Source organism: Pyricularia oryzae, chromosome 4 (assembly GCF_000002495.2).
Source record: "Pyricularia oryzae 70-15 chromosome 4, whole genome shotgun sequence".
NCBI lineage: Eukaryota > Fungi > Ascomycota > Sordariomycetes > Magnaporthales > Pyriculariaceae > Pyricularia > Pyricularia oryzae.
The window spans coordinates 3001557-3024544 of record NC_017851.1 but is presented as its reverse complement, the minus strand read 5'-3'; the positions used below and the strand labels follow the sequence as shown (position 1 = coordinate 3024544).

The following is a 22988-nucleotide window of genomic DNA, read 5'->3' as shown; positions in this document are numbered from 1 at the left end:
CATCAGAGGTGTGGGAGTATAACAAGATCGCAAGTCAAGCCGTCCACTTGCATGTGTTCTACGGCATAGCCTTCATATCTCCTTGCGATTGGTTGGATGACAAGTTCATACGCCTAGACTATGTACGTCAGCGAAGGAAATGAGGCAAAGAGAATCGAGAAGAGAACTGTCCTAGACTGTCGGTCACCAGTGATTGACGTCGACAGACAGACTTGTATCATCAAGACTTCGGCCCTGTTCAAGTTGAGGGTCATTGACATCTAGTGACAACATGAGCGAGCGAAGCAAGATCGCAAAATGTCACTTGGAAAATGACCATCGAGTTGAAGCCTGAGTGTATCACGTGTTCCACGTGAGCATCTTGCGTCCTTCATATACGCCTTATCCAGCCTTGAATAGGAGGTACCCTATCATTACTCGATGGATGAGGCACACAACCCTAAGATGCATTTTCTTTACTCCGTACTAGGAACTGAGGTAAGCAGAAGACCGTGCCAAATGTGGCAGAAGGCAAAAGCAACTTGAAGTAGAGAGCTGCAATGAACAGTTGCCCCATGTGGAAGCGACAGCAGCAATACCCACACGGATAGTAACGGGGTGGTTCTGAAATCCTGAACAGGGGAAAAGAAAAAGAAAAGCAAAATGAAAGAAAAGAAAGAATTGCAGCCGGACTACTTTAGCTGCATGCTATCCGGTGCTAATAGAATAATTATATGGCACGATAGGGCCGATCGGAAAGTCAAAAGCATGTGACAAAGGGCAATTAAGCATATTTGGGCCTTTAGTGTAGAGAAATCGACACCGGGACATGTTTTATCAAGTGCTCTAAAGTGTTAGGTAAAGTGTAAGGCAGTTAGTTCGCTGGTTGTCCGTTAAAGGAAGTGCAAAGTGGTGTTTAGGATGGCAAAGGTGTCTGTATACCCGCTGGCACCAGCTAGCTTATCAGCACGTGATTGTGCATCTTCTAGTAAAGTGGAGCGAGAAGGCAGGCGCGTTCTCGTTTCTCAAGACGCGCGCACGGACCTGACGAATAGAGCTCAAGATTGATCCAAGAGCAGCGACTGCATCCAAAGACAGGGCTGATCATCAAATTCCTTCACCAACACAATTACCATCGAGACGAGCAGCCAAGATGCTTTGTTCCAGTGAGTTTTTTCTTGCAGAGAGAACCTATCTTATGCGACAATGAAAAAGACATTAACAAGATTGCTACAGTCTCCGGCGAAGCTCCTCAGGAGCCCGTTGTCTCGACAAAGTCGGGTGAGTCGCGTTCACATCGCAACAGGAATGACCAACCCAAGTGCGACATGGACACTAACGCTGTATTTATCAGGCAACGTCTACGAAAAGCGACTTATCGAGAAGTACATTGACGAGCACGGCAAGGAGCCCGGTAGCGACACAGACCTTGACAAGGAGGACCTCCTACCCATACAAACCTCTCGTGTGGTCCGCCCAAGGCCCGCTGCTCTCACATCCATCCCAGCTCTTCTCTCAACTTTCCAGAATGAATGGGATTCCCTAGCCCTTGAGACATACAACCTGCAGCAGCAGTTGCAGCGCACACGAGAGGAGCTTGCAAATGCCCTCTACCAGCACGACGCTGCGATTCGCGTCATAGCCCGTCTCACAAAGGAGCGCAACGAGGCGCGCGATGCCTTGGCCAAGGTGACAGTTTCTGCACCAGCTCCTGCCGCCGCAAATGCCGGAGATTCGGCCATGGCGATAGATTCGGAGCTCCCACAAGATGTGGCGGAGCACGTGGACGAGACGGCGCAAATGTCAGTTGTCCCGCGGAAAATCCCTGCACATCTCGGAGCTGCCCTTGTTTGCTCTTTACTGACCCGATATTGGTGTTTTCCAGGCTGTCAAAGTCACGAAAGAAGCGCCCGACGCCCCCAACATGGGCCTCGCCGGAGGATATTTCTTCGTTGGAAAAAGTAGCGTCAGATTCTCTGCACCCTCTGACGCAAGCTACCTCACTCGGCGTCGACGGTGGCTATGCAGCTGTAGGAGGCTTCTCTGGCGACCTGGCCATTTACTCGCTCGAGGCAGCGAAGCTGGAGCGTACCCTGAATGTCGGAGAGCCTGTCACAGCTGTTCTCTGGAGCGGCACCAAGGTCATACTCGGGACTACTAAGGGCGCTGTCAAGGTTTATGACAGTGGCAGCGAGGTCGCTTCCTTCTCAGAACATGCTGGAGGAGTCACTGGGCTGGCAATACACCCTGGAAGCGATATTGTGGCCTCGGTGGGTGCCGACAGGGGAGTCGTGCTGTACCAGCTGAGCACGCTCAAGAAGGTTTTCCAGACACGGACCGACGCATGTAAGTCTATTCTCTACGACGACAAATTGAAGCAAGCTCAGCAGCTAATGTCGCTAATTTGTTATCAACTCAGCTCTTACTATGTGCGCCTTCCACCCGGACGGCGCTCTTGTCGCTGCTGGAACGACATCAGGGGATATCAAGCTATTCCACACAAAGACTTTGGAGGAGGCTGCCTCTTTCCCTCTCGGCGCTCCTGTACAGGCCGTAGCATTCTCAGAAAATGGCTACTGGTTTGCCGCCGTGGCCAAGGCGCAAACCGCAGTTACTATCATGGACCTTCGCAAGTCCGGCGATGCAGCCAAGGTCAAGACGCTGGACGTTGGAACCGGTGTTCTTGCTGCTCTCGCTTGGGACTACACCGGCCGTTTTCTTGCCGCTGCTGGCGCCTCGGGCGTTTCAGTACAAGGGTACAACAAGAGCTCCAAGGCATGGACCTCTTTGTTGCAGAAGGGAGACGCTGCAGGAGCGGTTGCTTTGGCCTGGGGGCCTGACGCAAAGAAGCTGGTGGCCATCAAGCCTGATGGTGTCCTCGAAATGTTGGGAGTCCCCAGCGCTGCTGAGGAAGAAGCTCCTGCGGCGGAGGCGTAGAGTGCGAAATCGTCGAAGGGGAAGGGGAAGGGCAAGGCTGTGGAGGAAGCAGGCTCAAGATCGTCAGTGAGACCAATACTTGAGGACAGGCCTATGACGAATCAAGTAAATTTGGAAGATTGGGCCGAAGGACTTGCGGTTATCTTGGAACAGGCCAGGGATGCAATGCCTGCGAGCCAAGACTTTCACGGTTACGGGACGGCAAATATGTTGATAGGAGAAATTTCGAAAGCAGAAACGCAACCACCGGCAAAGGCACCCGAGCATCACCCCTTACCGGGATCGAGGCCAGGTCCATCAAGGAGCCGATATTCCTCGAGCACAACTTCGTCGCCCCATTTATCATGGTCGAAGTGGCCCGACCTATCGCGACCACGATCTAATCCATTTAGTTCTAGAGCACTGTTTGTCGTATCGCCGCTATCAGGCATACTGGTTCCCAGAGAGATGATAGCTCTAGAGAGTTCGCCTGCCCAGCCCAAAAATCGCGAGCAGAATCAGAGTGAGGGCCGGCCTGATGACAACGTGGACTACCTCGATGACGATGACCTGTACAACGACCTAGACGACGAGTGGTTCGGGGAGCTCGATGACAAGCGCCCTCAGGCTGCGTCTCCGCCTTCGTCTGACCCAGCTGAGCTACCTTTTCCATCGCCACAAGAAGCTTACCCGGACTTTTTTGGGCCATCACCCCCAGTCCTAGATAGCCTATTGCATCCTGTTACGTCTTTGTTGCTGGCCTCGACAACAAGAAAAAAGTCAAGGCCTTGTCCTTGATTAGACGAAGGATACACTACGCAATATAAACTTCGTAAGGAGCATTTTGTTTACAAGACAAGCATCGCTGTTCATTATAGTCAATCGGTTGGGTAATCCTTTCTGTTCTGTGTTTGTTTTTCCCGGTTTCTTAGTTATCCTTTCAACCTACCATTGTTCGTGTATTATATTCTCTCTTGATAGCTGCAGCTGTACAGTCATCACACGCAGCAAGGTCGGTATCGTATAAAGGGGTCAAGACAAAAGCTATAATTCTTTTTTTCTTTTTCTTTTTTTTTTTCGATATTTCTTGTGGCTCGTTTTTATACTTCAAGGCACTGCCTTTCTCTTCTCTCCCCTCTTGCCCTCGGTTTCCTCTCTCAACAACGCCTCCCTCCGGCCGGAACTCGTCAGGTCCAAGTATGGCGCCTCGCCCAACGATGCGACACGGTCTCCAGCACGGGCGTCGTCATAATCATATGTGGCGCAGTGCCACGTGCTTCGGTTGTCCCAGATGGCCAGGTCATTCTTGCGCCACTTGAAGCGCACCTGGGCATCGTGGTTCTGCGTGACCAGGTTGAAGAGGTAAGGGAGGAGGAGGTCGGACTCATCGCGGGTCACGCCGTTGATGCGCTTGGTGAAACCACGGTTGACATAGACGGACTTCCACCCAGTGACGGCTGTATGTCGCAGATTGGGTTAGTAAACTAATTTCATTTTGAGTCTTGCAAACAAAAAAATGCAGAAACCACCACAAGCATGAGAATGAGGTGCTTACGATTAGTCCTAATGACAGGGTGCACGGCCTTGAGGCCCTTGCCTTGATTCAGGGGGCTGCCCCTGATGCCCTCACGCAGAGGGTTGCCCAGCCTCTCGGCCTCGTCGAGGAAGAAGGTGGCGTCGTGGGTGGCCGTCAGGCCCTCGAGCATCTTTTGCATGGCAGGGCTGAGGCGGTCATAGATCTCGTAGCCCGAGGCCCAGAGGGTGTCGCCTCCGGTCGGGGGCAGGGTGTGGATCTTGAGCATGGCGTAGTCGGACGGCACGGGCTCAAACGAGATGTCGGTGTGCCAGGCGGCCGATGCCAGGCGCGACACGTCGGAGAGCATGTGGGTCAGGCCGCCGCCCTTCTTTTGCTTCTCGGACGAGATGACCGAGATCTGGTCGCCCAGCTCTGAGCCCTCCTCCGTCAGGGGGTGGACGTGCAGACCTGATGATTCGGGCTAGAGGGCACTGTTAGCGTTCATGGCCTGTAGAGTTATGAGAGGGCACGGGGGGTTCACATACGCAACCTGCCAGGTCCGTCAACCTCAGCATAAAGTCCTTCATCTCTGTTGGTGTGACATCTTGCTCCCTGAGGAACACGACACCCCTGCGTGATACTATATTTGTTGTTTGTTAGCTGACTGAGCTTGGCGTGCCTGGAATAAGTTTGCGCAACAATAACTCACTCGTCACGGCAAGGTCTCTTATAACGTGGTCTTCAGCCTTGAGCAAGTCTCGAACCTGCAGGCCCTCGAATTCCGTGCCAATCACAGGTGTAACGTCGGCCTGTTTGTACTGGTCGAGGCTGCCCGAGTATACAATGGGCTGTGTGCGTCTAGTCCGGGCGGCGGCATTGCCGCCAAAAATATTGGAGTCCGCTACCAGGTCGGTAGCCGGGATGTTTATCGAGGGCATTGTGAAGGAGAGGACTGGTTTTTTCAGTCGGAACTTATTTTACTACACAAGATGTTGTCGGCCGTGATGCGAGTGTTTGCAATAACGGATGACGTGGGTTCAAGAAGGGGTGATGATACAAGAAAGCACTTTTTTTTTGGCTCGGGAATGGAGAACTAGGGACCAGCCAATGCACCTCGGAATACTGGCGTCACAAGGTATCTATATCAAGCCAAGTGAGGGGCCGCGATCGGGAACAGCGAACTGCGACGATGGCTTAGCGTCCCACCCAGGGAAACCTGGCTCATGATTCGATCATGTTTGGAGAAGCTATCATCCCCCCATTTCTTGGGGGGCAGGAGGGCGAAGTGGCACCCGGAAAGCGTCGGAGGTGCTGGTTTTGTCAGCCAGTGTACAGCGACGATTGTTTTTTGCTTGGAAACAAGCAAGACATCAGCCTCCTCACTTTCATGCACAGCAACATCACGACGGAGTGGTCAAGGTGGTGAAGTTGGAGTTGTGGAGTTTAGGCCACAGAAAGGGCGGGTCGTTTGCAGTCGAGACCAGCAAGCAGCGGAGAAAATATCGGAGTTATCCTCTTGCGTCAACGCCGCCAAAATGAAGACATACCGGCCAAGTGTCCGTGGAGAGGCAAAGACCCGTCGCACATGCTACCTCAACCCCGCAAAAATCTCCTAACCCAACCGTCAGCGTGCGGGGGTCTTGCCTGACAAGCCTGTGCCTGGCCACTCGGAGCAGGACCAGGACCAGGGGGTAACGTTCCCAATCCGGTAGCTTTCATGGATGTCAAGTCTTTCTGGCCTGCGCCCGCCAGCCGTATGGATACAAGAGACAATCTACTGAAAGGGAAATGAGAGCGTCGCGCGCTCAGTGGTACGTTTTCGATATGATTTAACACAACCTGAGTGGCCCCTGGTTCGTGTCGCTAATAAAAAAAAAAAGACGTGATTTATCAAGTCGTTTTCGAGATGGCTTGACCTGCTAGGGGTACAAATAAAAGGGCTGCCGCCATTTCTCTGTTGGGTTCTCTGTTGGGAAAGCCTTCAAAAGACTTCTTTGTTTGGGCAGGCACATTTCCTTTTTGCATCCTCAGCAGCTTTTCAGTGGTGAACACACCATCCTAGATATCTGATTGATCATCAGGCGGATATTGTGTGTGCACTGTCAGGAACCATGGCTGCCGACCCTGACCAGAAAGTGGTCTCCGAAGGCCCGGCCATCACCGGTGACAGCGACAAGTTGTCCTCGCCGCCGTCGATTGAACATGCCCAAGTCGTCAACATCGGGCGCGAGAATCTCGGCGAGGTTCTTCCACCCCACGAGAGCTACGAGGGCCGTCACCGATTCGACCCGACGGCAACGTGGACCAAGCAGGAAGAGCGCAGGGTGGTGCGCAAGACGGACATGTACCTTCTCTCGTGGCTCTGCGTCATGTTCTTTGGTCTCCAGCTCGACCGCGGAAACCTGTCCAATGCGCTGGCCGACGGCTTCCTCGCCGACATGGGCCTGACGACAGACGACTACAACAACGGCACCACCATCCAGATCATATTCTTCCTCGCGGCCGAGTTCCCCGTACAGCTGGCCGCCAAGAGGTACGGCTTCAAGTACATCCTGCCCAGCCTGATGATGGCCTGGGGCACCGTGTCCTGGGCGCAGGCCTGGCAGCACGACCGCGCCAGTTTCCTGATCTGCAGGGCCCTGATCGGCCTCTGCGAGGGTGGCTTCATCCCGGCCACCATTCTCTTCTCGACATACTTTTACACGTCCAAGGAGCTGGCCGTGCGTCTTGCCGCCTTTTGGTCGACGCTCAATGTCGCCCGTGTCATCTCGGCTCTGCTTGCAGCAGGTATCTTGCAGATGCGCGGCGTTGGTGGACACCCCGGTTGGTTCTGGCTCTTCTTGCTCGAAGGTCTTTTGACTTGCCTGATTGCTGGTATTGTGAGTTTTTTTTTTTTTTTTTTTTTTTTTTTTTTTTTTTTTTTTTGAGTTTTTGAGTTTTTGATCCACTGCTTCTTCGCCAGTCATACGCCTTTTTCTTTTTTGCCTGCTCAGAAACTAACAACATGCCTTCCTATGTCAGTCCTATGTCTACCTCCCCTTTTCGCCGACAGCCACCAAGGGAGGTCTTTGGCGTAAATCATGGTACACGGAGCGCGAGGAGGTCATAATGGTCAACCGCATTCTCCGCGACGATCCCGCAAAGGGCCGAACAGCACTGAAGGAGGCGATCAAGTGGAAGGACATCCTCGACGCCTGGAAGGACCCCTCGGTCTGGGGACTCTACTTTATGGGCCTCGTCGCCTACATTCCCGCCACTCCGGTGCAGGCGTACCTTACATATCAGCTCCGCCAGCTCGGCTACTCGACCTTTGACTCCAACATGCTCACGATCCCATCCGCTGCGCTCCAGATCATCACGATGTTGGCCTTGGCATACAGCAGCGACTACTTCAACGAGCGCACCTTCCACTGCTTCTTTGGCGAGGCGTGGATCCTGCCCCTGCTGGCCGCCATGCTGGCGATCCCGGACGGCGGCCGGCCGTGGGAGCGCTTCTCGCTCGTGACGCTCATCTCGGGCTACCCGTACTTCCACCCCATCATCTCGTCCTGGATCTCGGAGAACACGTTTGACGTCAAGAAGAGGGCCGTGACGGCGGCGACGTACAACGTCGTGGTGCAGGTGGGCTCCATCACGGGGTCGCAGATTTACAGAACCTACGACGCCCCTTACTACAAGCGCGGCAACGCCGTGCTCATCTCCATCTGCGCCCTCAGCCTCGTCACGCTGCTGGTGCAGAGGACGGTGCTGAAGACGCTCAACAAGCGCAAGGAGAGCAAGTGGGCTACCATGTCCGAGGCCGAGCGTGCCGCGTACCAGAACGACACCGAGGCAAGGGAGAAGGACGGCAACAGGCGGTTGGACTTTCGCTTTGTTTACTAATAGGGATTTGCCAACAAAAATAGAAAATGCGGGCCTTGTCGCCATCTACTCTATCTACGGTATTACTGGTCTAGAAGTAGTTGGATTTTGGCTGAGGCTTGTGTCAAAACACCCAAGCACGTAGAGCTGTCATGTTCGTGTTTGTCAATGTTGAATATCCATTCCCCAACATCAGTCCCCACCCGCAAAACCCACATCCCTTTCTCCATGAGTCGTTCAATGCTACGCTAGTGAATGATGTGATAGTGGGACCAAATGGCGTCTCGGCGCGATCGCGGGTCCCCATGGGGCCGAATACTGTGGGAATGGTGAAGATGTGCTAGTTTTGTGGGCTTTTGTGGGTGGGTTTTGTTTGCCGAGGTTCTCCTTTGGACTTGTATGTACGAAGTACTACTGTACGTATGCTAGGTAAGATACAGAGCGAACTCGTTCCATTTTCTGGCTTGGGCATTCGGAACAAAAATCCCACACAGATTGGGTACCTGCTGTGGTGTTGAGAATGGTCCGATGTAAAATAAAATGTATATAGTAAAAAGGGCTTTGACCCTTATCGTTGCATCATTCGTCATGTCTGTTGAACTCTGTAAAGATGAATGGTTGGCTCACATTCGCAGAATGGTTCTCTGTTAACCAGCCAATGTGGATAAACAAAGCGGTGTCTGCTCCCAGCTACCTGGTTACTGGTAACATTTCCACGGAAGGGTGCGTTGTGCAAATTACTGTTGCAAAAAGAAAAGTCATTTCCAGAAATGAGAACACCACTAGGTAGACGAGACCATCTTGCATTCATCAAGATACAATTTTTTTTTTTTTCGAATAGTTGAGACGTCGGAGACTGAAGAAACGCAGCCGGTAAAGCTGCTTTATTTGTTTGTTGTACGTATTTCAAGGTTCTTTTGTTCGCTTTTTATCATGTGGCACAACCTCTTGGGATGCAAGGAATATGTAAGCACTGTAACAAGCCGAAAAATCAATTTCTATAGTGTCATAGAAACCAGTTTGTTCGGGTTAGGCCCCCTGGCAATGCCGGCCCAAGCCGCTGGAGAATGCAAGGGGCATAGGCGAAAGAGGCAATGTGGAATGATGGTGCAGAGCAAGCCGGGGGTGGCTTCAATTATGGCATACTAAAAGGATTACCCCTCAACTTGCTGACATCTCAGGCCATGCAGAAAATGCCATAAAATCAAGACAAGAGACCGTATAGGCAAGACCTCCGAGAAGGTTTTGCAGCGGGTTTACGTGGAAGAGAATAGGCGCTACAGAGGACGCCCTGGTCAGTTTAGGCTGGTTCCAACCTTGTCATTTGCCGCTGTGAGAGGGGCTATGTTATGACTTGTCGATCCAATGCCTGCAGCTAAATCTTTCCCCTCACTCTGGGGAAGGCTTGCTTGCTACTTTGTAATTTCCAATTGGGGATGAATGTTGTGTGGCTGTAGATTTTGAACCAAAAAACCACGAGAACCGAAAACAGACACGGAAACATTATACATTACCAAAACATGAATTGCTCAATGGTTCACGTGTTTCAGGGTACACATTAAGTTGCCAAAACTCTCCAGAGTCTAAGCAGAAGAAGAGACGCAAGAGCGATGCCCAAACGATTCTGAACAAAAAGCCTGGAGACGGCCCGACCCGGTTGTGTTTGTTCGCGGTGAAAGAAGCACAACATACTTTGCCCCTTCTTTGAACTTTTGATCAAAAGTTCGGGGAAAAGATATTCCCAAGAAATAGAACATTTTAAAAGAGGGATATGGCGGAGAGAGTAGAAAGACGACGTCCCTCGACCGAGCCGGCCAACAATGAACCCCGGGACAAGGCTCCACAGGCAGAGCAGCTGCCGGTTCCAGAAGACAATGGCAACGAGGAAGACCCATCAAACATAGCCGCTGCTGCCGATGCGGCGAACCGGAGTAGCAAGCGAGGCAAAATCGGCCGCCGGGCATGCGACGGCTGCAAGGTGCGCAAGATACGATGCTCCGAGCTTCCACCTTGCGAAAGATGCATCAAGGTCGGCATCGCATGCACCTTTAACCATGTACAGGCGTTGCGCGGCCCGCGGTCCCTGCGCGAGAAGACCATCCGCCGGATCAAGACGGTGCAGGAGGCACCCTCTGCGGGACAACAGCAGCAGCAGCAGCAGCAGCAGCAACAACACCACCACCAACAACACCACCATGCCGCCGACGAGCCAGCACTCTCAACATCGCCCAACCAGCAAAAATCCCCAACCACCCTCCTGTCGACGCTCGTCTATCTACTCTGCACCTACCGTCTCCGGCTCTTCTCCGTCTGGCCCATAGTAGCCGTCGAGGAGGTCATGGCCGAGCTGCACCGCAACGCCCAAGACCTGTCAACATACGCTCTGGCCAACGCCATCGCGGCAGCTACCGTGGCGCAGCTCAAGCTCGACGGCGACGGGCAGACGCCATCCTCGGCGACCCTCGAGGCCGAGGCGCGGCGGGCGCGGAGGGCCATCATCGACGGCCAGGGCGACGACGACGACGAAGAGCCCCTGACGAGCCTGGACTCGCTCCGCACCACCTTCTTCCTGCACATATACCACGAGAACCAAAAGCCCGGCGGCGCAAAGTCGCTCATGTACCTGCGCGAGGCCATCACCATCGCCCAGATGATGCGGCTGCACGACGAGGCGTCCTATGCGGGCTCCTCGGGTCCCGAGCAGATGATGCGCAGGCGGATCCTGTGGCTGCTTTTCGTCACCGAGCGCGGCGTCGCGGTCCTGCATGGCCTGCCCATTGTGCTGAATCCCAGTCCAAACGCGCGTTTCCCATCACTCGGCGGCTTTGGAGATAGGAAGAGGGCGGGCGAGGAAGACAAGGATGACGAGGCACACATCCTCCCGGCGTTCAGGAAGCTCATTGATCTGTTCTGGATATTTGACAGGTCTGGGGCTTTTGACATGCTCGGAGAGTCGGGGGGTATCAACTCCCCGACAAGACAGGCCGGGCCAGCAGGCACTCCAACCGGCGCTGTTTCCGATGCCGCAGAGACACCACCGGCCGAATCCAACTCAAATAAGCTGCAGAGGTGTTTTGCACTGTTGAGGCAGCACCAGTTCCACGAAGATCAGCAGGCCGAGGCTAACGCAAGCGACGCGGGCGTTGATCCTCTAGGCGATGTTCAAAGGGCAGACGTCCTGGTTACCCAGCTGTGGATGCAAGCCGTCTTGTGGAAGCTGCTGCTGAGGCGCCGCCCACAACATCGACAGCCCGAGGCGCTCGTGCACACGCAGCCTTTGCAGATCGCAACCGACTTGATCAGGATAGTCGACTGTCTGCCGGTCGCCGCGCTGGAGTCTCACGGGCCGACTATGGAGCTCAAGATATTCGATATTGCCTCCGCCGTGGTGGACCAGCTGTCAATGTCGAGCAACGCGAGGGCTTTGTGGGATAACGGTCGTGGCAGCGCCGAGGGGATACTTTCCGAATTACAAAGAATCCTCAGCGGCTGTCGAGGTGGAAACCCAAAGCTGCTGGCTCTTCTTCGGGCCAAGATTGCTAGCCAGAAAGGTACTGCGGGCCAGGACAGATGCCTCGTCGATCAAGGTTCCGGGTCGAGACATTCCAGCCGAGCCGGTACCCTTTTCGAGCATCATGGACCATCACCATCACTGGGCCATGGTCAAGTGCTCACCTACCAAGAAAGCCTGCAAGGAAGAGTCCGAGATGCGTTTGACAGTTCTTCCAGATCCCAGCTCTACGCCCCAGTCGGGCAAGGCTTACACATGACGCAGGTCAGCGCGGGCGACATGCTGCTCGGCATGTCCAACGACGTCGAGGGTCTCCAGGTGCCTATCGACGGTATGGTGGACTCTGGAGCGGCACTTTTTGCCGAGCTGGCATCGAACGGGGGCTTTATGTGGGATGCGAGCCTTTCTAGTGATCGAATAGGTATCTGGCCTGCATGTGTGCCAAACTAGTCCAGTCTAGACCAGTTGTAGACTAGACTACCGTACATGACAGATGGGTAAATATGAGGAATCAAGAAAGAATGAAGCCACGGCAAGTAAACTGTTCCCAGGCCAGATGTACTGAATGAAGATACTGCTATTGTTTTGAGGACTGCCAGCAATAGGGTGTCGGCCGGTTATTAATTTGCTGGAAGGTAAAGTTTTCTTGGCTATGTTGTATGAATGAATCGATTTCGCATGACTCCGGCGCCCTGAAGAATCATGAGGAATATGGACGGGGGGAAAAAAAACGCCCAAAACGAATCAAATCTTCTCTCCCCACCAGATGGAGCAAGTTGCTGCAAGGCAGACCTAGCCAAGCGTGCTATCTTTTTCGTGTTAGTGCAGTATCTCACTGATCCAGAACCCCTCCGATCACGCCCGATAATTTCCCCGCGCTGGTTCCACGCCCATGCCCGTTGCAGCACGCTTTTGGACCCCATTGGAGGTGGGGGTTAAAGTGAGCTCAGGGGTTTCTTTGAGCACGTCTGTGAACCCAATGGCTTTATATTTCATTTTTCAGATGACAAAATCTTGACAGTTAGAGTCGAGGCACTTTTTAGCCATTCAAGTCAAGGATTCAGACGAAAGAAAAAAGGAAAAAGAAAAGAAAAACCAAACAAGAGAATCTCAATCTGCTATTCCATCACCAACAGTACGCTCCAGAATAATTCAACAAAGTTGCGGCCATGGCTTGGGAGGAACCGAGGAAGACGGGCATGCAGTATCGCCGTCTGGGCGACACCGGCCTTCACGTCTCTGCATTGAGCTTGGGTGGATGGATCACGTTAGTACTGAAGAATACTCACACCGGATAATCACAGGCAGAAAATACTGACAGTTTATTTTGCTCTTCTTAGGTTTGGTGGCCAAGTCGACAATGGTACGTCTGGTGGCTCTATTGAGTGTCGATGAGGTATGGAGTTGTAGTTGACGTGTACCCTATCGAGGTTTGCAGAAAAGACATTCTCCATCATGAAGCAGGCATACGACTGCGGTATCAACTTCTTTGACACTGCAGAGAGGTAAGTTTGCTCAAATTGACATTTCACTTACCCCCTGTCGAGGGACTGAAGCTCACAACACACCAAAAAATAAAAAAAAAAGCTACGCCGGCGGCAAGTCAGAAGAGGCCATGGGCGCCGCCATCAAGCACTTCAACTGGAAGCGCAACGACCTGGTCATCAGCACCAAGCTGAATTGGGGCGGCGACAACGGCGAGATCCTGGTCAACAACCACGGCCTGTCGCGCAAGCACATCATCGAGGGCCTGCGCGCCTCCCTCAAGCGCCTGGACCTCGAGTACGTCGACATTGTCTACGCGCACCGCCCCGACCGCCTCACCCCCATGGAGGAGACGGTGCGGGCCTTCAACCACGTCATCGAGGTCAAGGGCTGGGCGCTGTACTGGGGAACCTCGGAGTGGAGCGCCGACGAGATAGCCGAGGCCTGCGGCATCGCCAACCGCCTCGGCCTGATCCCGCCCGTCGTCGAGCAGCCCATGTACAACATCCTCAGCCGCGACAAGGTCGAGAGGGAGTTTCAGCGCCTGTACAAGCGCTTCGGCATCGGCCTGACCACCTTCAGCCCGCAAAAGTTTGGCCTGCTGAGCGGAAAGTACAGCGGCCCCATCGAGACGTGGCCCGAGGGATCGCGCTTCAGCGACAAGGGCGGCGACGTCAAGTTTGGCAGCACCATCAGGAACCAGTTCGGCACTGACCACTGGAAGGCAGAGGTGGAGAAGATCCAGAAGCTCAAGGTCGTCGCCGACAAGCTGGAGATCTCGCCCTCTCAGCTGGCCGTTGCTTGGTGTCTCAAGAATGAGAACGTATCCTCGGTCATTCTGGGTGCATCCAAGCCGGAGCAGATTGTCGAGAACTGCAAGGCCCTGCAACTGGTTGAGAAGCTGACCCCCGAGGTCATGAAGGAGATTGATGGCATTGTCGGTGAGGTCAAGCTTGACCCTGCAAGACAGGACTAGACTAGAGAAGAAACTTCTTTTTTTTCATTCTAGACTCTGGATAGATCGAATAGACATACCATTGAAACATTTCCGCCTCGTTAGCACTGGTTGATCGGTTGGCTAATCATGTTCGGCTGGTAGCCTTGGTAACTGTTTCTCTGCAGCTCTCTCCATCCGTTAGTCTTGGGGTTACGAGCACGTCCCCGGGCATCGACGGAATAACCGTCCGGCTACTAAAAGCCGGATGGGCTTCGTTGGCCGAGCCGGTGCGCAGGCTCTACCAACGTTGCCTGGAACTCGGACATTTCCCAGCGCCTTGGAAGAAGGCCGAAGTCGCGATGCTACCGAAAACGGGGAAGAAAGACCGGAGCAGCGTTCGATCCTGGCGGCCTATAGCCCTCCTCTCCTGCATCGGAAAAGGCCTCGAGAGGCTCGTTGCACGCCGGATAGCTTGGGCCATACACGACAACGGGCTCCTTAGCTGCACCCACGGCGGTGCCCTACCCAAACGATCGGCGACGGATCTGGTTTGTGCCCTCGCCCACGATATCGAGCAGGCTCTAGCTCGCGGGGAGGAAGTCACCCTTGTCGCATGCGACGTCCAAGGCGCCTTCGACGCCCTCCTCCATAGGCGATTAATACGGAAAATGCGGAGCCTCGGGTTTAGTAAAATGCTCCTCAGGTTCGTGATTAACTTTTTAAGCGGCCGACAGGCCCGAGTCCGGCTGGAGGGTACGACCACGGGCTTTAGGCGGCTTGGGTGCGGCACCCCGCAAGGGTCTCCCCTTTCCCCGATCCTATATATGCTATATTTGGCGTATCTCGTCAAAAACGGTACGAAGTGGCGGTTGGCATACGCAGACGACGTGCTTACATGGAAATCGTCACCCTCGTTGGAGGAAAACGTACGTTGGCTGGAAGATAAACTCCGGGATATGCACGAAATTGCGGCGGAAGAGAAGATCCATTTTGCAGCGGAAAAGACAGAGGTAATCCATATCACTAAGAAAAGGCACGGTCGCAACCCGGAAATCCGGATTAATGGTAGAACGGTTACCCCGGTCCAACTACCGGGCGGTCGACGCGGACAAAGCGCCTCCGGGGCCGAGCGCTACCCGGGCATGCGTTGGCTTGGTTTTTGGTTCAGCCGACGGCTAGACGGGCGCCGCCACGTGGCCGAAAGGGCTGCCAAAGCAATGGCGGTCGCTGCCCACCTCAAGAGCTTTGGGGCAGTAAGATACGGACCGCCTGCGGCTGCACTTCGCAAGGCAGCGGTGGCATGCGTGGGTTCCTCGGCCACCTACGCAGCCGAGGCATGGTACAACCCAGCGCACAAGCAAAGAGGACTCCTCAAAGCATTGAACAAACCGCTGGTTTTAGCGGCACGGGCAGTCCTCCCGGCGTATAAAACCACCCCCTCGTCCACTGTTCTCAGGGACGCAGGACTACCCTCGGCCCGCGTCGCGCTGGCCTACACCCGCCTGAAATACGGCGCCCGACTAAGGCTCGCGGACAAGGGGCACCCCCTTGTCAGCCGCCTGCGTGAAACACCTCGTGCCCGCAACTCGGGCCATTCGGCCACGACCCTGCAAACGGCTGCACAACTTCTCCCGCGGATCCGGAGACTAGAGTTGCGCGCACCTCGCAATGCCCCGGATTCTCGCACTGACCCCACCGGAGGAGTCCCGAAAGAGGAAGCGGCCCGCCGCTTTATCGAATGGCTGGACATGGTATCACCTGACGATATCGTGGTATATACGGATGGTTCGGAAAAACACGAAAACAACTGCGTCCAAATAGGGTACGGATGGGCCGCTTTTAGGGCGGGCCTGGAATTTGCCGCAGGCTCCGCATCTATTACGCCGGAAAGCCACGTTTTCGACGCCGAGGCGATTGGCGCCCTAAAAGGGCTACAGGCGGCAGCCAAGGCCCAGCCAGGCGCCCGGATCTGGATTTGTGTGGACAGCACCTCGGTTATTTGGGGTCTTAGAGGCGACGCGCCGCGTTCGTCCCAATGGGCCTTTCTGGAGTTCCATGACCTTGTCGATCTACTCCGAAAACAAGGTACCGAGGTTCGGGTCCGTTGGTGCCCTGGGCACCAGGGAATCCCGGGAAACGACCGGGCTGACGAGCTGGCCAAGGCCGGCTCCGCCGGACCGCCGGACCCAGACCCGAGGGCTCAGCAAACCACGTATAGCGGTGCCGGCACGGTCCTCAGAGCCATTCTTTCGAATATAGAGAAGGACTGGTGGCGTAAAGAACTCTGTGAACGGTCCCCCGCATATAGGGAATGGAAATTCCAATACACACCGAGAAAGGAGCCCGAGGAACTGCGTTTGCCAAGACCCCTACTGGGCCATTATTTGGCCATGAGGACCGGCCACGGCGATTTCAAGGCCTACCATGACCGTTTCAACCACCAGGATGCAAACACCTCGTGTGCCTGGTGCTGGAAGCGGACCTCCCCTGAGCACCCGGTGCACTGCCGCTATTCGCGGGCGGTGTGGAGAAACTGGCCGTGGCCTAATAACGACCGGCCGGCCGGGCCGCCAAATCGCGCCCAACGCTGGAAATTCTTCCAGACAAGCTTCGGGCAACCGAAAAGCTTTGAGGCGTTTTCGATAGCCACCAACTACTTCAGCGCCCGCCCCAGAGCGGCCCGCCAGCGCCCCGCGCGCCACGAACGCACTTTACGCCTAGGGACACCGATCGTAAACGACTCGAACTCAGACGAGGAATAAACTTGCTGCCTTTTCACCCACAATTCACGGCACAAGCCGTCAGACGAACCCTCCGTGCACCTTAGGCACGGGGTCGCGTCAGTGAACTAACCCCCTAAGCAGGACCGGGCCCGAACCCGGTCAGGCACGATCCGCCTCTGCCCTCCTTGTTTTCCCCCTGTGTAAATAAAGAAGATAGAACGCGCGCCGAGATACCCCTCGGGAGGTTGCTAACGGCCGGCTAACAAGCCGGGCCGAGCCCGGCGTTAAATAATACTACTACTACTACTACTCCATCCGTTAGTCGTTTGCAGGATTGATGCTGTACGCTTGTAAGGATAGAAAGGGTTTGCTCATGTCAAACTTCGATCAGGGTCTTGTGCCGAGTCTTGTTTTATTCCCTCCTTCCCCGGGACTCGCACCAAAACGTCCTGTGGTCCCCTTGCCCATCTCGGGCTCGACGCACTGCACCCTGCATTTCCATACCTGCTGGCCACATCATCAAATTCATCTTCATGTTGTTTCTTTGTCGTTTATCATTGTTGATACAGACATCCGTATCGTACATCCAAGTTTCTCCTCAACAACCACTCTACATCACTCCCTCAGCCACCATCTCTTCAAACCTTGCCCGACAGGATACCCTCTTGCTCCTGCTGTGATATCAGCGTGTTCCACGGCACCTTGTTCAGCTTAGCCATCCTCTCGAGCTTCCCGCCTCCCAGCTTGACCGACGTGGCGCGGATGACCCTGGGCTCGAGCCGGAGCGCCATGCTGACCGTCTCCTGGGCCTTGACGCCCGCGTCGTACCGCATCACCACGTAGTGGCCCTTCTTGTAGCGTGCCTGCGCGTACGTCGTCGCCCGCGGGAGCATGAAGACGCCCCAGTTGGCCATGTCGCGGATCACGCCGCCGCTGCGGAGAATCGTCGAGCCGGCTGTCTGCATGATTCTGTTTTGCGATAAAAAAATTTCGGGCATGTTTGTCAGTTCGGGGTTCGTTCTTTGCTGTCGGGTCCGATTCGAGGCAGTGATGTTTTCGCTGCGCATCATCATAGGGATTTCGAGAGGGTAAAAGACGATCAGGGTAGCCACTGCGACAGGACTACAGAATGATCTCTATTCGATTCGGACGCGGTGAACTTACTCCTTCACCTCGTGGATTTTCCCCGGGCGGATCTGTAGATTTCCAACCTAGCGTCAGCAAATGCCAGGTCTCTGATAACTGCACCAAAGAAGAAGAAAGAAAGAAAACTTGTGGCACTAACAATTGCTATCATTTCGTACAACATCTTGGCGGTTTGGGCAGGGCTACATCGAAGTCCCAAATCAATATGTTGGATTGTTTTTCTCTGGCAAAAAAAAAGGTGATCCCTTTTTACAATGGCGATGCCGCTCAGTGGTTGACGAACATCGAATTGCGGTGGAACTTTTTTTCCCCTTGGAAAGGCGCGGAGCTGAGTTCCGGCCGGTTGTTCCGACCCGCCAAAAAACCGCGCCCGCGTTTCTGCAGAGTAGACGTCAAAAGTGGGGCCAACTCCCAAAAATCAACGCAGGGGTTTTACGCAGCGGGCAGTAATTAACGGTCATGTTGAAATGGTCACCGACAGTTTTAAACAGTTTGACTACTACCGTACAAAGATATTAACTCTTCGGTACTTTGGGAGAAGAGCTTGTCTGTTTATTACAGAAACTCACAGGAAACCAAACGCGAAAAATCCCATTGCAAAAGCTTTGTGTTTTGTTTCGTACAACTACAATATAGTTACAGAAAAGTAACGGTGCGAAAAATAAAACGAAAAAGAGCTCTCAAGTGGTATCAGAAAAGAACCAAGACTGCCGGCCCAATGAGCCTACTAGTCTCGCAAACCCAACCCTGTAAATGTCATGGACAAAGTTGTCCCCATTACTCCAAAGGATGCAGTAATGCATTAGCGGAACCCTCTTCCATCCTGGTTTATAGTATCCCAACACTTCTTTTATGTTCTCTCCGAGCTCTGGGCCGGATAAGAAGAAAAAAGTAAAAAAATGAAACGAAATAAATAAGAATTAAAAGTGGTGCAAGGTGCAAAGCAAGCAAGATTATGGAATCCCGAAAGTCTCTTGCGCCACCCATACCCTGTTTGTCCAAAAGCACGCTTGCCCCCAGATGCTCCAATGTCGCAGTGACAATATATAAATTTTAGTCGTCGAGGGGACCCTCGGGGCCTAGTCTCGGCTTGATAGACTTCCACGTGGAATTTACGGTTTCGCTGAAGTTTATCCCAAGTCAGCTTAGCTGTCATGTCATGCTGGTTGAACAAAAAATGGAATGGTAAAGCAGAGAAACAAGCTCACCTGTCAGTCTTGACGATCCTGACACCGCGATCCTTGAGGAACTTGATGAATCGCTTCCTCGTCCTCTGGCGAGGAAATTGCGCAACCAGATCACCGTCACCGCCCTTGACCTCGTTGCGCTTATTTATGACGACATAGTTCGAACCGGGGGCAAACAGAACCTCCTTGAGCTCTTCTGGGCGTAAGTTGAAATCGAATCCTTTGTAGCAGCTCCAAACAGTGGGGTTTGTTCCAGCGAGAACCTGGTGCTCCATGTACGGCTTGTCCGTATCGTCATCGGCTTCCACCCAGTGCCAATATGTGCTGGCATCGGTAGTGGTGGTGCGTTCGGCTGACTTGACCTCTTCAACCTCCCAATCTGTCGGAAGAAGCTTGTCGTCGATGAGGTCTTCGGTGGTAGTGTATCCGTCGTACTCCAGGTCTGACTTGCTTGGTTCATCATCGGGCTCTTCGAGACGCAGACGCTTGGTGCTAGGTGGGGAACTAAGTTCAGTCTTGGTCTGCGGCTGCGTTGTCGAGTCGTGTCCATTCTGCCCATGATGAGACTGGACATCGTGCGCGGCACTATCGCCAGACTCGCTCGCCCGCCGGCTGTCGACTTGAAGGTCTCCAGGAGAGTGTCTGTTCTGAGCAGCCACCCCGTGGGGCTCCTTGCGCTTAGTGCGGCCTCTCTTCGCAGGCGTATCTCGCTCGCTTCCATCGCCACCGCTGTTGAGTGACTTCCTTGGCCTACCGCCACCGAAAGGCCTACCTATGTTGCCGAAGCCGGCCTTGGATCGCAAGGCGGACAGTTTTGCGTCTCGGTAGAAGTTGTGCACAATCTTGTTGAGTTGGAAACCAAGTTTGTCCTCGCTGTAAATCTCCCACAGGCGTTGACGAATCCACTCGAGAGGAGTTACGTCTAGAGGGAACTTTTTGAGTTCGTCAAGTGTCGAGACGAGACGGAAGATGGTATCGTAGTTGCAGAAGCCTGCGGTGATAAAACGCTTGGATACGAGCTGGTATGGGTTGATGTGCGTGTCATCCTTGAAGAATTCCATCAACTGGCGACCGCGGTTGACCTGCCTCCCGATCTGCATCTGGGTGTTCTTCCTGGTCGACGGCTTGATGTCATCCTCGTCACCCAGACTGCTAAAGTCACCGGCCTTGAGCGCAGCGTGTTTGAGCTCAAAGTTGTGAAATTGCTCTGCGAATTTCTCCTTCATCGGCTTCCAAGATGGCTCCCAGTAATCATCGGTGTCATCAATCCGACGTACCGGGACACCCACCATCAGCTCAGGAGCCGTGTAGACGTTGCCGTCGTGCTCAAGCGAGAGAGTCGCCCTGGTGATCTCGGGCAAATCCATGTCGACGTCGACTCCATCATCCGATTCACCACCACGGGGGGTCCCGACATCACTAGGGACGGGAGACTTTGCCACCCGCCGACTGAACGGGGACACGGCCTTGGCGCTAGACAGTCGGCCCTCTGGCAGCGAGCGTCGTGGTGGTTTGGGGCCGGTTCCGGCGGTTTCGGATCGAGTGGTGGATACGTCTCGGCTGGGTGTGTTGGCGACGGAACGGACGTTGACTGGAGTAAAACCACCTCTGCTGTTAACCGCCGGCTCCGTTGAGCGGCCGACGCGTTCCTCTTGCGGCTCTTCGATGGTCGGTATGGGGGCTGGGGCAAGAACAGGCAGCCTTCCCGATTTAGCATCCGCCGAGGCATGTGTCCCATTTGCATTGCCTTTGTTGGACGACGAGGGCAGCTTAGTCCTCATGGCCACCTTGTGCACCGGAGACTGGGGTTGGTCAACATCCATAGCATTCCCAAGGTGCGTCTTGGTGCCGTTAGTTGGCCGGCTCGTCGCGGGATTGCAGGTGCTCATGACCTCATCCGAAATCCAGATATCTGCAGCATCGCCAAGTTGAGTGCGGAAGAAGTTCCTTCTGGACTCGTTCTCCTCCCTCCGCTCCTTTGCAATCCTATTCAGTTTCTCGTCGTGATTACGCTCTATCCTCTCAACATCATGTTGCGTGAGATCAGCCTCTTGCATGAGAGCGCGTATTCTCTCCTCGTAACGGCTGCGCTCCTGGTAAATGTCGACCACTTTTCTGATGAGCGGGGCCCTTTTGCTCTCGAGCTCTTCCTTTAATTCCAGGTCCTGTTTTAATCTCGCCTCCCGGATATGTGCGAGAGCGCGCGCCTGCATGGTGGCAGGAGAGTTGTCATGAGACGTGTCGGCATCCATTGTGATGATGGACAGTCACCTCACGACACGAATGTCGAGATACCAGTTTGCTACGGGTGATTACTTGCTCGTTGTTGTACATGCAACGTGACCTCAACCGGCCCGTCGTCTTTGTGGAGATAGGGTACCTATCAGCACGCAGAACGTAATCTCACAAAAGAGGGCCGTGAGAAAGGCAGCATCAGACTATTGAAATTTTCTGAGTTGTCGAATCTGAAGGATGAAAAGCAAAGTATGATTTTGGCGTAACAAAGCTACGCGTTTTGGGGTTTCTTCCTTTTCTTTCTTTCTGATCTGATCTTGATCTGCTTGCTGCTGGAGAAAAGAATAAGTTATGAGAAAATAGCGAGAAAAAATTTGTCGTCGCCCGTTTATTGGTGTGAATGGAGATTAATTTGACGGGTTGACTGATGATTAGGTACTGGAAGGGAGAATATAAACTTTTGCGATAGTAGGGCGCTAAACGACCTGGGTCGACTATCCCCGGACTGTCGGGGCAAATTTGATTAGGCTTGACGTGCTAGAGCTGAGGTTGCACAAGTTGAGGAAGTATGGGACTAGTGGGTTGCTTTCAGGCCGAATCCGGGCAGGAAAGCGTTTAATGTCTGGCGTTGGGGGGGCAAACTGATGGAACCAACAACCATGCCGAGAAAACGCGAGCTGGGCGTAACAAAAAAAGAACAAAATGCAGAACACAACCAACTCAAACCGACTAGGTAGGGGAGTGGAGATAAAATTGGTGGAAAATGACGGGACAAGAACTATGCAGGTTAAGAGTAGAAAAGAAAAAAAGAAAAAAAAAAGAGAACAGTTTGTTGGTTGGTTCGCAAAGAGGTAATGGGGCTCTAAAATCAAATAGGGAACAGGCAGAAAGAAAAATTAAAACAAGGTCAATGCAGGGTGGGGATTCGAGTTTGGCGTCCTCGAGAGGCGAAATCTCGCGAAAAACGTGACGGGAAACTGATGTGACGGAGGGATGAGAGACAAACGGGTTTATAGTCGAAGGAAATTTTTATGACAGGGGGGGGATAGATTGGGAGGATAAGAGGAGGAAAAAAAAAAAGACGAGTGACATTCGAGAGCGAAGAAAAAAAAATAGACCACACCCCATTCAGGCAGGACAGGCAAGGCAAGAAAAAAAAACTCACCTCAGCAAAAAATACGGACCCTCCCTAATCTGGTCAGGAGAATAACAACGGTCCCTGCGCCAAGGCTGGACCTGAGGCGGTGATCACCCTCAGACTATAAAATTGATGACTGGGGCATATTCCATCGAGATTTTCAAACACAGCCCACGTCTGACATGCTAATTTTTTTCGAAGGGGGGGAATTAGAGTCCCGCGTTCCCGTGGCACAGGGCCAAGAGTGGGTTTTGGTTATTATTTAGTTTGCACCCAGTATACGGAGTAGTGTGGTATTTGGTGTGTGGCGTCTTTTCGGATGAATCAATAAAAGAATTAATGACAGATTACATA

The 22988-nt window shown here is 53.6% G+C and overlaps 8 protein-coding genes across 8 annotated transcripts; 5 read left to right on the top strand and 3 right to left on the bottom strand.

Annotated features, from left to right (window-relative positions):
• Positions 1 to 1018: 1018 nt before the first annotated feature.
• MGG_03116 (spliceosome component) lies at positions 1019 to 4106 on the top strand. The gene is made up of 5 exons (XM_003716839.1): positions 1019 to 1145; positions 1216 to 1260; positions 1334 to 1781; positions 1865 to 2325; positions 2399 to 4106. Exons 1-5 carry the CDS (start codon positions 1133 to 1135, stop codon positions 2914 to 2916), a joined length of 1485 nt encoding a protein of 494 aa, XP_003716887.1. The 5' UTR covers positions 1019 to 1132; the 3' UTR covers positions 2917 to 4106.
• On the bottom strand, positions 4003 to 5349 carry MGG_03117 (alpha-ketoglutarate-dependent taurine dioxygenase; the record flags this gene model as incomplete). Its single annotated transcript, XM_003716838.1, has 4 exons — positions 4003 to 4352; positions 4451 to 4892; positions 4957 to 5051; positions 5121 to 5349. The coding sequence occupies 4 exons, from the start codon at positions 5347 to 5349 to the stop codon at positions 4003 to 4005; spliced, it is 1116 nt and encodes a 371-aa protein (XP_003716886.1).
• Positions 4569 to 8477, top strand: MGG_03118 (uncharacterized protein). Its single transcript, XM_003716837.1, has 4 exons — positions 4569 to 4968; positions 5101 to 6222; positions 6292 to 7290; positions 7433 to 8477. The coding sequence occupies exons 3-4, from the start codon at positions 6523 to 6525 to the stop codon at positions 8291 to 8293; spliced, it is 1629 nt and encodes a 542-aa protein (XP_003716885.1). The 5' UTR covers positions 4569 to 4968; positions 5101 to 6222; positions 6292 to 6522; the 3' UTR covers positions 8294 to 8477.
• Positions 8478 to 8882: 405 nt separating this feature from the next.
• MGG_17144 (uncharacterized protein) lies at positions 8883 to 9421 on the top strand (the record flags this gene model as incomplete). Its single annotated transcript, XM_003716836.1, has 2 exons — positions 8883 to 8995; positions 9277 to 9421. 2 exons carry the CDS (start codon positions 8883 to 8885, stop codon positions 9419 to 9421), a joined length of 258 nt encoding a protein of 85 aa, XP_003716884.1.
• A 622-nt stretch (positions 9422 to 10043) lies between these two features.
• MGG_12776 (uncharacterized protein) lies at positions 10044 to 12233 on the top strand (the record flags this gene model as incomplete). The annotated part of the gene is made up of 1 exon (XM_003716835.1): positions 10044 to 12233. The coding sequence occupies one exon, from the start codon at positions 10044 to 10046 to the stop codon at positions 12231 to 12233; it is 2190 nt and encodes a 729-aa protein (XP_003716883.1).
• A 490-nt stretch (positions 12234 to 12723) lies between these two features.
• On the top strand, positions 12724 to 14313 carry MGG_12775 (voltage-gated K+ channel beta subunit). The gene is made up of 4 exons (XM_003716834.1): positions 12724 to 13050; positions 13124 to 13146; positions 13222 to 13288; positions 13371 to 14313. Exons 1-4 carry the CDS (start codon positions 12953 to 12955, stop codon positions 14242 to 14244), a joined length of 1062 nt encoding a protein of 353 aa, XP_003716882.1. The 5' UTR covers positions 12724 to 12952; the 3' UTR covers positions 14245 to 14313.
• Positions 14314 to 17397: 3084 nt separating this feature from the next.
• MGG_03120 (30S ribosomal protein S6) lies at positions 17398 to 18383 on the bottom strand. The gene is made up of 3 exons (XM_003716833.1): positions 18214 to 18383; positions 18093 to 18124; positions 17398 to 17897 (listed from the first exon to the last, which is right to left on the bottom strand). The coding sequence occupies exons 1-3, from the start codon at positions 18235 to 18237 to the stop codon at positions 17567 to 17569; spliced, it is 387 nt and encodes a 128-aa protein (XP_003716881.1). The 5' UTR covers positions 18238 to 18383; the 3' UTR covers positions 17398 to 17566.
• Positions 18384 to 18663: 280 nt separating this feature from the next.
• On the bottom strand, positions 18664 to 22572 carry MGG_03121 (uncharacterized protein). Its single transcript, XM_003716832.1, has 2 exons — positions 19283 to 22572; positions 18664 to 19197 (listed from the first exon to the last, which is right to left on the bottom strand). Exons 1-2 carry the CDS (start codon positions 21511 to 21513, stop codon positions 19128 to 19130), a joined length of 2301 nt encoding a protein of 766 aa, XP_003716880.1. The 5' UTR covers positions 21514 to 22572; the 3' UTR covers positions 18664 to 19127.
• Between the last annotated feature and the right edge of the window lie 416 nt (positions 22573 to 22988).